This window comes from Oryx dammah, unplaced genomic scaffold (genome assembly GCF_014754425.2).
Source record: "Oryx dammah isolate SB20612 unplaced genomic scaffold, SCBI_Odam_1.1 HiC_scaffold_24, whole genome shotgun sequence".
Taxonomy (NCBI): domain Eukaryota; kingdom Metazoa; phylum Chordata; class Mammalia; order Artiodactyla; family Bovidae; genus Oryx; species Oryx dammah.
Window position 1 is genome coordinate 16834187 of NW_024070208.1, and position 14531 is coordinate 16848717.

General features: G+C 39.1%; 1 protein-coding gene across 4 annotated transcripts in view; it reads left to right on the plus strand.

Annotated features, from left to right (window-relative positions):
• LRCH1 (leucine rich repeats and calponin homology domain containing 1) overlaps positions 1-14531 on the plus strand; it is a 219083-nt gene that overhangs the window by 185518 nt on the left and 19034 nt on the right. For all 4 annotated transcript variants that reach the window (XM_040267245.1, XM_040267248.1, XM_040267244.1 and 1 more), the window contains 3 exons: positions 4545-4654; positions 8791-8928; positions 12128-12205. In XM_040267245.1, the coding sequence (XP_040123179.1) occupies positions 4545-4654; positions 8791-8928; positions 12128-12205 (326 nt within the window). The remainder of the gene's footprint in view (positions 1-4544; positions 4655-8790; positions 8929-12127; positions 12206-14531) is intronic.

A 14531-nucleotide genomic window follows, 5' to 3' on the forward strand; every position in this document is an offset into this window, starting at 1 on the left:
AGGTTTTTTAGTTTCCAAGGGGAAGTGGAGAGCTGAATTCCGAACCTCATCTGTCCACAGAGAAGAAATCTGGAGTTAAATTTAGATAATAAAGGTTAATAATATCCACTAATAATTTCTATGCAAAATGCTTTTCTTGTAATAAATAGCATTTCAGGGAATTTTTAGAGGAATGGGCTTTCTTTGCTTAACTGAAAGATACTTTTATAACAGAGAAAATAATAGTTTCTTGTGCACATCCTTAAATATCTGTTGAAAGTTGCTCAGTTGTGTCCAACTCTTTGCGACCCCATGGAGCCTGCCAGGCCCCTCTGTCCATGGAACTCTCCAGGCAAGAATACTGGAGTTGGTAGCCGATCCCTTCTTCAGGGCATCTTCCCAACCCAGAGATCGAACCCAGGTCTCCCACATTACCGGGGGATTCTTTACCATCTGAGCCACTAGGGAAGCCCAAGTAAACTGGAGTGGGTAGCCTATGCCTTCTCCAGGGGCTCTTCCTGATCCAGGGATCGAACCGGGGTCTCCTGCATTGCAGGTGGATTCTTTACCAGCTGAGCTACCAGGGAAGTTCCAATATCTATTGAGTGCCTACTGTGTGTTAGGCATGATGCACTTTACTGTGGACACTGCTCTGAAAAAGACAGACTAAATCTCTGCCTTTGTGAAACTTTATTTTGCAGTCGAAGGCATTCAAACCTGGCAACTAAGCTTTAGGAGATTTTTGAGGTGACTGCTTATATCAAGGTAGGGTAATCTCTGCCAAGGTACTCTCCAGATAGTCTGATCTGTTTTCTTGCTTGTTTTTTAAGATGTTTTGATGTGGACCATTTTTTAGTCTTTTTTGAATTTGTTTCAATACTGCTTCTGTTGTTTATGTTTCTTTCTTTCTTTCTTTTTCACCATGAGGCATGTGGGCTCCTAGCTCCTCGACCAGGGATCGAACCCATACCCCTTGCATAGGAACGGGAAATCTCAATCGCTAGACCACCAGGGAAGTCCCAGATTGTCTGATCTTTGAATGAGGGAGTTTTTAAAACACTTTTTTTTAATTGTTGTTTATTCATTGAACAAGCTGCTTTCTTGGACAGGGGTAGAGGTTTAAATTGGAAACAGACATAAACTCTGTATGAGGGAGTCCTATGGAGAAAATCAGATCTATACTGTGAGACAGAAAGTGATGAGTGCTGTGAGAGGCACAGATAAGGAACGTTGTGCATTCATAGCTGACAGACCATTCCCAGGTCAGGGATGAAGATGATGAAGAGAGTGAAGGAGGAGGTAGAGATAAGGGGAAAATAGTAGAATTTGACCTGTACCTGCAGAATGAATTTGATATACTGCCTAAGCTTATTCATCATTCCCTGCAGAATTTTTGCTTAGAAATTTGTCTCTGTATGTATAAGTATGAGCAAAACTGCAAGTATGAGCAAACCATCCTTTTCATTCTTTGAATGTTATTTGATAACTAACCAGCGAAGCAGGACTCATTTTTTCCTGCGTCTTAAATCTCCCGTTTCCTTGCCTTTTCCTGCCCCTTAGGCATATATACATGTGTGTACACACGGGCTTCCTGGGTGGTTCAGTGGTCAAGAATCTGCCTGCCGATGCAGGAGCCCCAGGAGACATGGTTCTATCCCTGGTCAGGAGGATCTCCTGGAGGAGGAAATGGCAGGTCACTCCAGGATTCTTGCCTGGAGAATCCCATGGACAGAGGAGCCTGGTCGACTACAGTCCATGGGGTCGAAAAGAGTCGAATATAGCTGAGCACACACACACACACAAACACACACACACTCACTTCCCTCATATACACCCTCCCTCTGCTCTCTTGTCCCAGCTTTTTTCTCTTTTTCTTTACATTAATCAGTGTGGCATTTGCTTTGAAAAATATTTATTATAACAGAGCGGCTCTTGTAGTCCCAAGTTAACTTTTATTCCCCTGAATTAAGTAGGGGAGTTCTTAAATGTAGTGATAGAAAATTAAGGAAAGCTAGAATAATTGCTCCATAGATCAGTTTTCTGAAGCTTTGACCAAACTGGTCACTGTATTTATTATTTAAATATGACTTGAAAAGAAAAAAAAATTGTAGATAGTATAATCAGAGCTACCATAATGATCGTATTAAAATTATTCTGTCATAACAAACTTATGTGCTTTGTAGATTTATTATCAGTCTAAGTAATTCATTTTAAATTCTCATATATTCTACAATAATTAATCTATTTAGAAAACTAGTAGTAGTCAAGTTTCCAATAATTTTATATACATTTGAAGTGTTCATTTAAAAAATAACAATTCGCATATGTTTTAACATTTTTTGACTGCTTATATTCATAAAGCAAATACCTAAGCATGCATTTTGTATTTTTTGAGATGTATGGGCATTTAAGATGAAAAGCAATACCGGGTATTTAAAACCCAGACACCATTGCGTTATCTCACATAGGGCTCTAACAGGGCATAGATACTTGAAGAGTGTGCTGTTAACCAAAAGCTCACAGTTAATTTAACTTCCTGATAGCTTCGTATTCAGAATGAAGTCTGCCAGTAAAAACATATTGGAAATATTAAACGTGTAATATTAGATAAGATTGCCCCCAGAAAAAAAGCTGAAGGAAAATAAAACCCCCAAAGAAAACATTGGATTTGTTTAAACGGAGCTGGCGCTCCCCCTTGCGGACAAGTATGTGTATTACTCAACTTAGTCCACATTCCTTGACTTTTTTGGTAAATTTGGTTGATTTCTTTTCTTTGAGGGTGTGGATTTTTTCTGGACTTTCCATTTTAATGTATCTCTCTTCTGATCACTAAGTTTAAGTGGGTAGATTTTTTGACTGGGCTCCATATGGTGCAAAGGCAACTTTATCTCATCTCTCCCTGCTGGTTGGTCTACCCTACTTCCTCAGCCTGCCTTGCCTTTATTTTTGAAACAATTGGTCTCACATCCTGTGGGGTTTGGTTTTTGTGGGTCTTGGTGACAAGACTTTGGCTCTTTCCACCTGTGACTTCCTTAGGGGGCTTGAGACAGAAGCCCAGGCCCCAGGCTGACTTCTCTCTGAAGTTCCAGAAGGTGTTATATGTACAGTAGTCATCCTGTTGCTCCATTAACTTCTGTAAGTCAAGGATTTTTTTAAGATGTGTCAACTTTCTGGTCCTCTGTAGAGCACCAGAGTGCTGATTCAAATATCCTAGAACTGATTTAGAAAGAAAATACCTAAATGTGAAAAGTATAGTGTAAGACATTCATTAAGGTGTTTTGATTCAAAGATACAAATTAGGATTAAAATGACATAATTGTATGAATGTAGGATAATTGATTATATGGTAGGCCCCAGTTTTTAATTCAAAGTATATTTGTAAACCATATTTAACAATAAATAAATTGAATTAGCTGTTAAAGTGGCTCATAGAGAATGTTTGTCAGAATAGAATAAATGTTGTATAATCTTCTTATTCTATATTATTGAAGATATGGTGATTGAAGCAACTAGAATTGCAGTATGTCGGTGTAGCCTTCTGTGTGGTATTGATTTGTAAAACTGGAGTTCTCTGCCCCAGATTTTCTGAAGCCCTGCCCCCATCCTCCCATCCCCACCTCTCCCAATCTGAAAATCTATGGGACACAGAGAACCAACGAGAGCTCTTAACCACTCTTTGCTCCCTCTAGTGTGCATGGAAAGTTGATAGTCTTAATAAGAATCGAAAGGAAGAAAAAGATTAAAGTTTAAATCTGCCCTGTGCTTTGTATCTTAATGTAAATTGCTAGAATCACTGCCCATATGTAGAATATTTTGTGCTTTCTTGATAGTCTTTAAGAGATGTTATCCTTCAAAGTTTGAGAACATTGATTTTGTCTGCAGTCAGAGACTTAACTCCTTCCAGAGTTGCCACTGTGAGTTGCTATTCTTGGAAGGTTGTAATTTTAAGGACCTACAGGCAAAGAAGATCTCTTAAAACCACCTCCCATCTTGACAGCTTTTCTCAAAGGAATCTGCGGTCATCTCTGAAGAGCTGACTTAGGGATGCACTTTCAGTGACGTGATAGAAGCCAGAATTTCCCCTCCACACTCAGATAGATAAGGTTTGGGAGTGGATAGTGTGTCGTTCTTAATCCAGGCTGATGAAAAAACCTCAGCCAACAAAATCGTTAACCTGTGCTTGTTTATAACATGTACAGCAATTCTGTCTTATTACTTGAAACGGAGTATTCAAGTTTAATGAAAGGATTGTGAAACCTGGCGTGGAGATGAAAGCTTGGGATAGAAGCAGTGGAAAAATTAGAGGAGGGGTCTGGAATAATACCAAGGATGACCAAGCCCTTTCCTAGATTCAGCTGATTGTTTGTCCACACAATGCAGAGTAATTGAAAACATAATCTTCTCTAGAATATTTGAATCAAGCCTTTCAAAGTCAGAATTTCCTGTTTTTGTGAGTGGTGAATGAATTATTTGGGATAAATAAACTATTTGATTCAAACATGAGCAGCCCGATACGGCAGTCTTGTACTAGGCACTCCATAAAGGCTTTCCCCTTTCTCTTCTAGTGTTTCTAAGACCACAGAGAAATTTGGAATCTATAGACCCACAGTTTACGATTCGGAGGAAAATGGAACAGATGAGAGAAGAAAAAGAACTGGTCGAACAGCTCCGAGAGGTACCAGGAAACATTGTATTACTGAATAATAATTTCCAGCCTTGAAGCAGCGTTCCGTATTTTTTAAAAGTAGATTTTGAAATTCTTCAAACAGACCTGGTTTCAAATCTAGCCAACTCGCCTACTGACTGTCTGCTACTGGGCAAGTCACTTCACATCTCTGAGTTTGAGTTTTTTCATATATTAAAACAGTGGTTCCCATCTACCTTTGTGGGATTTTGTGAGGAATCTATAAGGTAATATAAGTAGAAATACTTAATACCTATGTATAAAAGTTAAAACTTGTAAAAATGTGTTGTTATTAATGTATTTAATAAGATTACATGACTTTAAAGGATGTTTATAGTTATCCCTACTAGGCAGAATTTTCGAATGTCATTTAGTAGGCAAACCATTTGAGTTCCTACCAAGAGTGAAGTCTTGTGCAGGGTGCTAGGGGAGATTTTAAGCTTGGTGATGGCAGGAGCCATGGCTGTCTTATTCCATGTTGTATTTCTATCCCCAGCACAGCTCCTAGGGCAACTGTGTATACATTTGTCTACCCTCATGGTCTTTGTGTCTAGTTAGGAGGATCTCACATAAATATGTGGAAGGTCAAAGGGCAGCCCAAGGATCAGTTACCAATGAACACACTGATATTAGTTATTAAAGGCAGCATATCATGAATTACTACAGAAGTTCTTTTATATTCAAAGAGAAATGCCATAGCCATTAGCTAGAAGAATACAGGAAGCTTCTTGAAGAGGTGGATTTTATACTATATCTTCTTCTTTCACTAGCCAGTGGTTATTGATTGCTGCTCTGTGCCAGGCCGTATAGTCTAGGTGATGGAGAGAGAAAAGAACAAAAAGGTCTCTGCTTTCATGAAGCCTATTGAGAAGAGAGAATAAGTAAGAAGGAAACAAATAAATATACAATTTCAAATCACAGTGAATTTTACAAATGAGCAATGAATGCTATAAGTAAAATTAAAGCTGAATTTAAGGTAGGTCAGAATTTTTGTTGTAGGTGATGCTTTATGTGGTTATATAAGTCGCTCAGTCGTGTCCAACTCTTTGCGACCCTATGTACTGTAGCCCACCAGGCTCCTCTGTCCATGGGATTCTCCAGGTAAGAATACTGGAGTGGGTTGCCATTTCCTTCTCCAGGGGATCTTCCCAACCCAGGGATCGAATCCGGGCAGATGCTTTATCCTCTGAGCCACCAGGGAAGCCCCAAAAATATATATAGGTAGTCAGGAGGAAAGAGATAAAAACCCGGAAACTCCTCACCACCACTTTAAGCCACTGTGGTTGACTCAACAGTCACATTGGGCAAGCCAGACCTCTGTCATTTGCCTTGAGTATTTGGATGTGCTGTAAACTTGGGAGGCGAACTTTCAGAGATATGTAAAAATAAGATGAGAAGTTGAGACAAGCCTCTCAAAGAGTGATATAATTTTATCTTAAAGCCTGGGTCATATTGATAGCTTATGTTTTAATTTAATTGGAGACTGAAAGCAAGCTTAGAAAAAAAAAAAGTGATGTCTAGACACACGACAGTTCTGAAAGAGAATTATGCAACACTGTTAAACACACTGATTTTCAAGCGCTTTACTTATTGCACATCTCCAAATTAAGTCAACCTTTCTTACAGTGTTACCCAATTATGAGGAGCTTTTACTGTAAAGTAGAAATTTGTATTTGAAGTTTAAAAAATTGATTTTCCTGCTTTTGAGAAGCTGGAGTAGATGTACTTTTCCCCATTCCTCTCACTAAGTACAACTAAAACCCTGGCAATTACGTATAAAATAAGCATAAGAGCACTCTGAAAGGTGGAGAGAATAATTCAGACCAGCTGGGCTCCTTGGGACTAGGAATGACTCGGTGGTGAGTCCAGTGGGTTTTCTTTTTTTGCTTCATCTTTCTCAGACTTGGAGCTGAAGTAGCTGGAAACTGGAAATGCTCATGGGAACATTTTTTTTTTTTTAAGTCCCAACAAAAGCTTGCTTACTTTACTCAGAGGACCAGAAAAAGGACAGCCTAGGGAGACAGGACAGAGAAGGCGATGGCACCCCACTCCGGTACTCTCGCCTGGAAAATCCCATGGACAGAGGAGCCTGGTAGGCTGCAGTCCATGGGGTCGCGTAGAGTCGGACACAACTGAGCGACTTCACTTTCACTTTTCCCTTTCATGCATTGGAGAAGGAAGTGGCAACCCACTCCAGTGTTTTGCCTGGAGAATCCCAGGGACGGGGGAGCCTGGGGGGCTGCTGTCTATGGGGTCGCACAGAGTCGGACACGACTGAAGCGACATAGCAGCAGCAGGGAGACAGAAAACTTTTAGACAATAAATGCTCTACTCCAGCTACATAAAACCTGTGGCCCCAACCCTACCTATGGCTGCAAAGTTGGAATAGGCAGCTGACTTTCACCTCTGCTGGGATGATGTCAGAGAAGGCCAAGTTGGGAGCCAGGAATTTCATCCCTACCAACTAAAAACAATCCCATCCCCTCCCACGGTGTCAGTGGAACCTATATACATGGGGAGCCTGGATTTCTATCCCAATCCCAGTCAACTGACACCAAGTGGCAATCTGTGTTTACACAGCAGTAGCGAGGTGGTGCCTTCCCATTCCCTGCCAGAGCAGTGTCCAAAATAGCTAGCCAAAGAGAAGTTTAAATAGGATCCAAAGTCTCATAACGTAATACCAGAAATGTCCAGTTTTCAACCAGAAAAAAAAAAAATCACTCTACCAAGAACCAAAATGAATGTGAAAAGGTAATAGATGACAGCGCTGTTACAGCAGAGATGTTAGAATTATCTGGCAAAGATTTTATGGCACTCACTGTGATGATTCTTCCACAAGTAGTTATGGACATGGCTGAAATAAAGGGAAAAAATTGAATGCCTCGGCAGGGGAATAGATAATCTTAGCAAAGAAACAGAAGACATTAAGAGGGACCAATGGAAATTTAGAACTGGGAAATACATTATCTGCGATGAGAAGCCCAGGGGATGGGCTCAACAGCATCACAAAGCATCAGTGAACTGTAGGAAAGAACGACAGGGATTACTTAATCTGGGCAGCAGAGAGAAAAGACAGACTGAAAATAAGTGAGCAGAGAGCCTCAGGGACCTTTGGGAGTTACTGTAACCGATGATCTACATTCTGGTCTTGGGAGTCCTGGAAGGGGAGGAGAAGAGAGCAGGGGCAAAGAGGTACTTGGGGGTGGGAGGACGTGGGTGTGACTGCAGAAGGGCAAAGCGAGGGATCCTTGCAATGAGGTACATGTTCTGTCGATGTCAATGTCCCAGCTGTGTACATACTTTTGCAAGTTGCTCCCTTAGAAGGAAACTGGGTAAAGTGTACCTGAGATCTCTCTGTATTACTTCTTATAACTGCATATGAATTTATAATGACCTCAAAATAAAACATTGAATTTTTTTTAAGAAGAGAGAAAAATTGCCTTTTGAATGAAAGCATGCTGCTGCTGCTGCTAAGTCGCTTCAGTCGTGTCCGACTCTGTGCGACCCCATAGACGGCAGCCCACCAGGCTCCCCCGTCCCTGGGATTCTCCAGGCAAAACACTGGAGTGGGTTGTCATTTCCTTCTCCAATGCATAAACACCCCTAATCTCTCTTCTGCCCCCTGCAGGCTACCTGAGATACATTACCCTAAATGTAATGTTTGGGTTGGATTTGGGTTTTTCATTTGATTTTTGTTTATATTTATTTATTTTATTTACTTTTTGTTAAAATATAGTTGACTTACAGTCTGATTTTAGTTTCATGTGTAGAGCATATTGATTCGCTATTTTTGTACATTGTAAAACAGTCACCACTGATTTGGCTTTTATTTGTCAACTCATTCTGGTTTTCTATTTTAATTGCTAAGCCTGAGGCAATATTGAACTCAAGAAGTGATTCCATTATTTTAAAAATTCAACCGATTAAAAATTTTTGGCATAACTGAATTTATTTTTCTACAGAGGGATGTTTATTTAATATCTTTTGAAAGGTTTAAATCATGTCAGTATTTTCCAGGTGTTCTTATCCTTTATGGTGAAACTTAAACCTCAGTTCATAAATACTCATAGCTGTATTTTACCTTCAATTGCCTGAGAGCAATTGACTTCCTGGTGATCTCTTTTCAGAGCATTGAGATGAGACTCAAGGTCAGCCTGCACGAAGACCTGGGGGCCGCCCTCATGGATGGCGTTGTCCTCTGCCATTTGGTCAACCACATCCGCCCGCGATCCGTCGCAAGCATCCATGTCCCCTCACCGGCAGTCGTAAGTAACACCATTTAAGGAAAACTAACTCTTACATAAAACAAACTCCTTTGGGACAGGACTGCTGGTTAAAGACACTGATGGGGGTCACCAGGACCCTGTTCAAATCCTCTCTTTTGGACCCTAAACAACTCAAAAGAGCAGAAAAGGAATAGCGTGTCTGTTTTGCCTTTGTTTGGGGACTTTTTGGCCGTGCCTTAGGGCATGCACGATTTTTAGTTCCCTGACCAGGGATCGAACCCGTGCTCCCTGCAGTGGAAGTGTGGAGCCCTAACTACCGGACTGCCAGAGAATTCCAGGGATAGCATTTCTGAATGAAGCAACATTTTTACTATGAAAAGGGAAACTATTTCAAGTAAATATGTAAATGAGAGAAAATGAACTACTTTCAAATATAAAGCAAATCACGTTAAAGAAATGACTGCTTTGCTCACTAACTTTAAGACTGTAGAGACAGAGATTTATTCCTCACAAGCATTTATTTAAGCAGTGAGAAATCCTTTTGGAAAACATTTTTTGGTTGGTAGGTTCTCTTCTAATAGAATCTATTATTTTATAATTGTTGAGGATTTTAGGATCACTCTGAAAAGATATAGGTTCTGTATAAAATATCATTAGTAACCTGTCAGGCCAGAGGTTGGTTAGCTGGTCATTAATTCAGTAATTCCTTGACTGCTAGCTGTGCTCAAGGGTCGGTTGGAGATACCAAGGAAATGGAAAAGATCAGAAAGAGTGAGTGAAAAAAATCCTTGTCTCACTGTTGAGATAAAGCCAGCACTGGAATCTTTTCCCTGTACTTCATGGAGTATGTTACCATCAAGAAGAGAGGAATCAAAGATAAGCTTGTCTTTGAAGCCCACACAGGTTTCACTGGGCAAGTAGAGAAGAACTTCTATCCACGCGATTGCTGTTAGATGAAGCAGAAGAGTTTAGGGGCTAAGAATGTAGTGTTGGGATTCCAATTCCACATCTTTATGAGCCAGATGACTTTGGGAAAGTTATTTAACCTCTCTTGAACTTGGTTGGCTCTTCCCTGTCACAGAACGGCTCTCATGAGGATGAAATGAGGTCCCGTACATGATAAACACAGGAATGCAAGCCCCTGTGATCATTAGTGTTTATGAGCAGATTTGCAAAAGTCAGAGCTCCCAACCTCAAGGCACAGTGTTCATAAAAGGTCACACAAAGAGTGTGTGGAATGAAAGCCGCATGTGAAGCTGCCCACTCTCGAGCCCTCAGGGAAAGCGTCTCAGTGGCACTATTTGTCTTACTTTCTTTTCTCTTGGCAGCAGGAAAAATAATCCCATTTCAACTCTCAGTTTTCTTTCTATACAGTTAAACATAATTTTTGCTTCCCAAAGACTGACCACATTTTGGCTTCAGAAAACACAGGGGAAAAACAGACCAATTTGTCTTCTGACTTAAATCTGCTTTATCTGCCTTAGTTTGGACAGTAAATTCTGTCCTGTAATCTAATATGCAAAAGTTTTCAAGTCCAGACAGCTATAAAGTTTGAACTGTGAACCAAATTCTCATTCAGTAATTTTCCTCAAATTATAAGAAAGAAACTATCATTCTTCAGCTCCCAATTTACATATATAATTATTGTTTTATAAGGTATGAGACACTATGAATCATGTATCTATACACATTTGTATATTTTGTCATTCTTCAGGGAAAAAAATGCTGCATTCTTTGGTTGTCACTTTTTATCTTTTTCAAAAAAAAAATTTTTTTTAATTGAAAATGTCATGTGAAATAGTGCCTGATTAGAGAAAAAGAGATAATGGAGAAATGCAGGAGGAAGATGAATAATGTCTCATCCCACGCCCACTGTTTACTTCTTGGCTTTTATGCTCCTAGCATTCCTCCAACATGGAAGTTGTTTTGAATTGTGAGCTTCACATATATACTGTTTAGTAGTTTCTAAAATTTATGGAAACCTACGTATCTCCCTGAGTCATTAAAATTCCTCGTAACCATGTATTTTAACAACTGTAAAATATTTTGTGCTTCGTCACTCAGTCGTGTCTGACTCTCTGAAATTTGCAACTCCATGGACTGTAGACCCCAGGCTCCTCTGTCCATGGGGATTCTCCAGGCAAGAACACTGGAGTGGGTATCCATGCCCTGCTTCAGGGGATCTTCCCAACCCAGGGATCAAACCCAGGTCTCCTGCATTGCTGACGGATTCTTTAGTTTTCCTTTTTAGAAATGTTTCTAAATCTAGTCCACTTCTTAGAAATTCTTCACTGAGCATCTTGAGCCCCCACTGACCAGACCCAGCTGTGCTGTAGCTGTAGAACCTGCGTCTGCCTCTTCTGTGCCTTCACTCTTCCACTCCCGTGTTTGCACAAGCTGCTCATTCTAACCTAGAAGGCTGCTCCCCACCATGCCTCTAAATTTAGCCTTCTAATAAAACCCATTGCTTTGGGGAGAAAGACAGTCATTAGCCTGGTGAATCAACCCTTAATAAAGAAATATGTTTGCTCATGGGAAAAGGTGATGTTTATGGTGTGCTTTTGGAGAAGGCAGTGGCAACCCACTCTAGTACTCTTGCCTGGAAAACCCCATGTATGGAGGAGCCTGGTGGGTTGCAGTCCATGGGGTCTTGAAGAGTCGGACACGACTGAGTGATTTCACCTTCACTTTTCACTTTCATGCACTGGAGAAGGAAATGACAACCCACTCCAGTGTTCTTGCCTGGAGAATCCCAGGGATGGGGGAGCCTGGTGGGCTGCTGTCTACAGGGTCGCAGAGTCGGGCACAACTGAAGCGACTTAGCAGCAGCAGCAGCAGCAGCAGGATGTGCTTTTAAGTAAACTAAAGCAGGTTACACAACAGTATAATCTTATAAAAATAGTGTGTGTGTGTATCTACACGTATACATTCACATACATGTGCAGAAATTTTGCACATGTATGCAAATATGCAGAAATTCTACATATAAACACATATCTGTGTGTGTACACACTGTTACATCACACATGTACATTCACAGTGTCTAGAAAAATATGATCCATATATTAACAACTGTTCAGGTGGATGTTCATGGATAATTTTTTTATTGTCTATTTGTTTATGTATTATTTTTCTCCAAACACGTATTACTTGTGCCGCTTAGAAAGCTTAAAATTTAACCTGTTATTTCAATTATTCCTCTTAATAACTAATTACTTTTGAATGCTTGCATTTATAGCCTAAACTTAGCATGGCCAAATGCAGAAGAAACGTGGAAAACTTTTTGGAAGCCTGCCGAAAATTAGGAGTACCAGAGGTAACATCAAACTTAGTTCCAATAACTATGTTTTAGTGACAGTTTTATTTAATATATGTTTGAACCCACTAGGCATACGCCTTTGTGCATCCTTTCTTGTGTCCGTCTTTCTTGAGGAATAATATGAATAAGTTATAAAATTTTAGTTTAAATGACTCTATTGCAGTGAAATAAAAATGGCTTAAAATGGTATGGTCAATTCTGAGGAAAAGGGGAACATTAAGGTTTTGAAATAAATGAGAAATTCCAAACTTAAAAAATGATTAGTCAGCATGATTCTCCACTCAGAGAGCAGCAGTTGCTGAAGCTTCAGGGAGCCTTCTGTGAGGTTACATAGGGTAGAATTTTGGAGATGGTGTTTTTCCTTATCCAGAGTTCTGAAGCAGAGCACATCTGTAGTTGACCTTTCACAGTTTTCACACTTTTGGGGAATGTGGATCAAAATAATCAGCATTAATTGAAAATATTATAATTATTTTTATTATCATTAATCATTACCGTTAATAATAGAAGTGTTTGTATATTATTTTATAGTTTATTAACTGTTGCACTTATGTTTTCCCCTTTAGTCCACTAAAGTAACATAAAATGATTTCTTAGGGAGATAAAATCCAGTCCACTCAATTTGGGTGTAATTTGACAGACTTTTCATCATTGTGATAAACAGAAATGGGCAGAAATTACATTTCTTAAATGTTCCAGGATAAAGTAACTACAAATGCTATCATGAGAGAATGTTTTTGAGCATGTGAAGGAATTATATTTTCATGTAATTCTACTCAGAGATAACAGTTAGTTATTGGAATTAGGGCTTTTTCCCCTCTTCCTCCCTTCTTTCCTTCCTATTTTTCAACTTGGTGAGGTTTGAAGGTGAGGGTTAGCAGTGGGCTTCTAATCTTATTTGAGGAAAAAGGGAAAAATTTTAAAGCATCTTTAAATCAAAACTGTATCAATTAAAAGAAGCTTGCAAATTCATTTTTTAAAAGAGAATAATCTTTATGTAATGTACTAAATGCCTTTATGATCTATCCAGATGTCTTTCAGCAATGTTAATCTGTGTGTCTATATTGTATGTGTATATTTTACTATTGCACATACATTCCTGGCTACAAATGTTTGTGAAATTCTCATACATGTACCTCTTTTAATAATTTGATTCCATCATGGGTTAATAAGATTTCCCATGTGTGAATCAAAATTATCATACCAAGTTTCAGACTGTAAATTATTCGTGTCTGTACTCAAAAGCACTGATGAGTTATCACCTAATTCCCTGTGATATTTTAAAACTCATCAGCGTTTTCTTGGCTTACAGTGATACAAAATGAAATGGGAATGCCCTTAACTATTTATTGTGGGTAAAGGTTGGTAATTATGGTTTCCTTTTAAAGTGAGGAAAAGGAAATTAAATTAGCATCAAAATGCAGAGAAAATTTTATCATAATTTCTGAATTATGCCGCTAGCACTAACAGGCAACTGATAATTCCTGAGATGATTGAACTGCAAGGAGTAAATCATATTTTTTTTGCCAGTATTTCACTTAACTATGCTTAGTAAGAAATGCATCATTAAGGTTATTTTTGAAAAATTTTTTTAAGATTTGAGATGATTTTCAAGTTCACATGGTATATGTGTGTATGTGATTGTGTGTACATCTATCTGTATCCATCCTGATGGATAATCCAACAGCATTTTACTGGTAACTGGAGTTATAATACATTAAGTTCATTGCTACTAGCAAAAGTCTATTGACTGGCTAGCAGTTGTACTTCTTTAATAAGATACGTAAAAGGGAGGGTGGAATATTCTGATGGAACCCAGAAATTGCCAATTGGAGAGCAACTGGCAAATCTTCTGTACACATAAAGGAACATGTTTTCATGTCTTGGAATGAATGAGGAATAAATTTTTGGAAATATGGAAATGTTTTCATCTAGTAATATGATACTAAGTTGGGGGAGGGTTGGAATGACTCCTTCCCACTTAGATAAGGATCCTTCTTCCACTGCTTAAGATGGCTGATGAATTGCAATGTGTATGTGGCACACTGCAGTTCATGATTTATAGTGAAAAGGAAGTTATATCCCAAATCTAGTTGCAGAAATTTCCCCTTGCAATCAGGTATTTTAAAAGGCTGGTACTTAAGAGCAGAGGCCCTTTAACATTACGTTTTCTTTTTGGTTTCAAACTTAATACTTGGGTAAGAAAATATTCACTGATTTCCCAGTAGCTTAATGAATTCTTCCTAATGTGCAAGCTTGTCCTCTCTTCTCCATTCATAACTTATCTACATAAACATAGCCAGAAGTCACAGAGGTTGGGAAT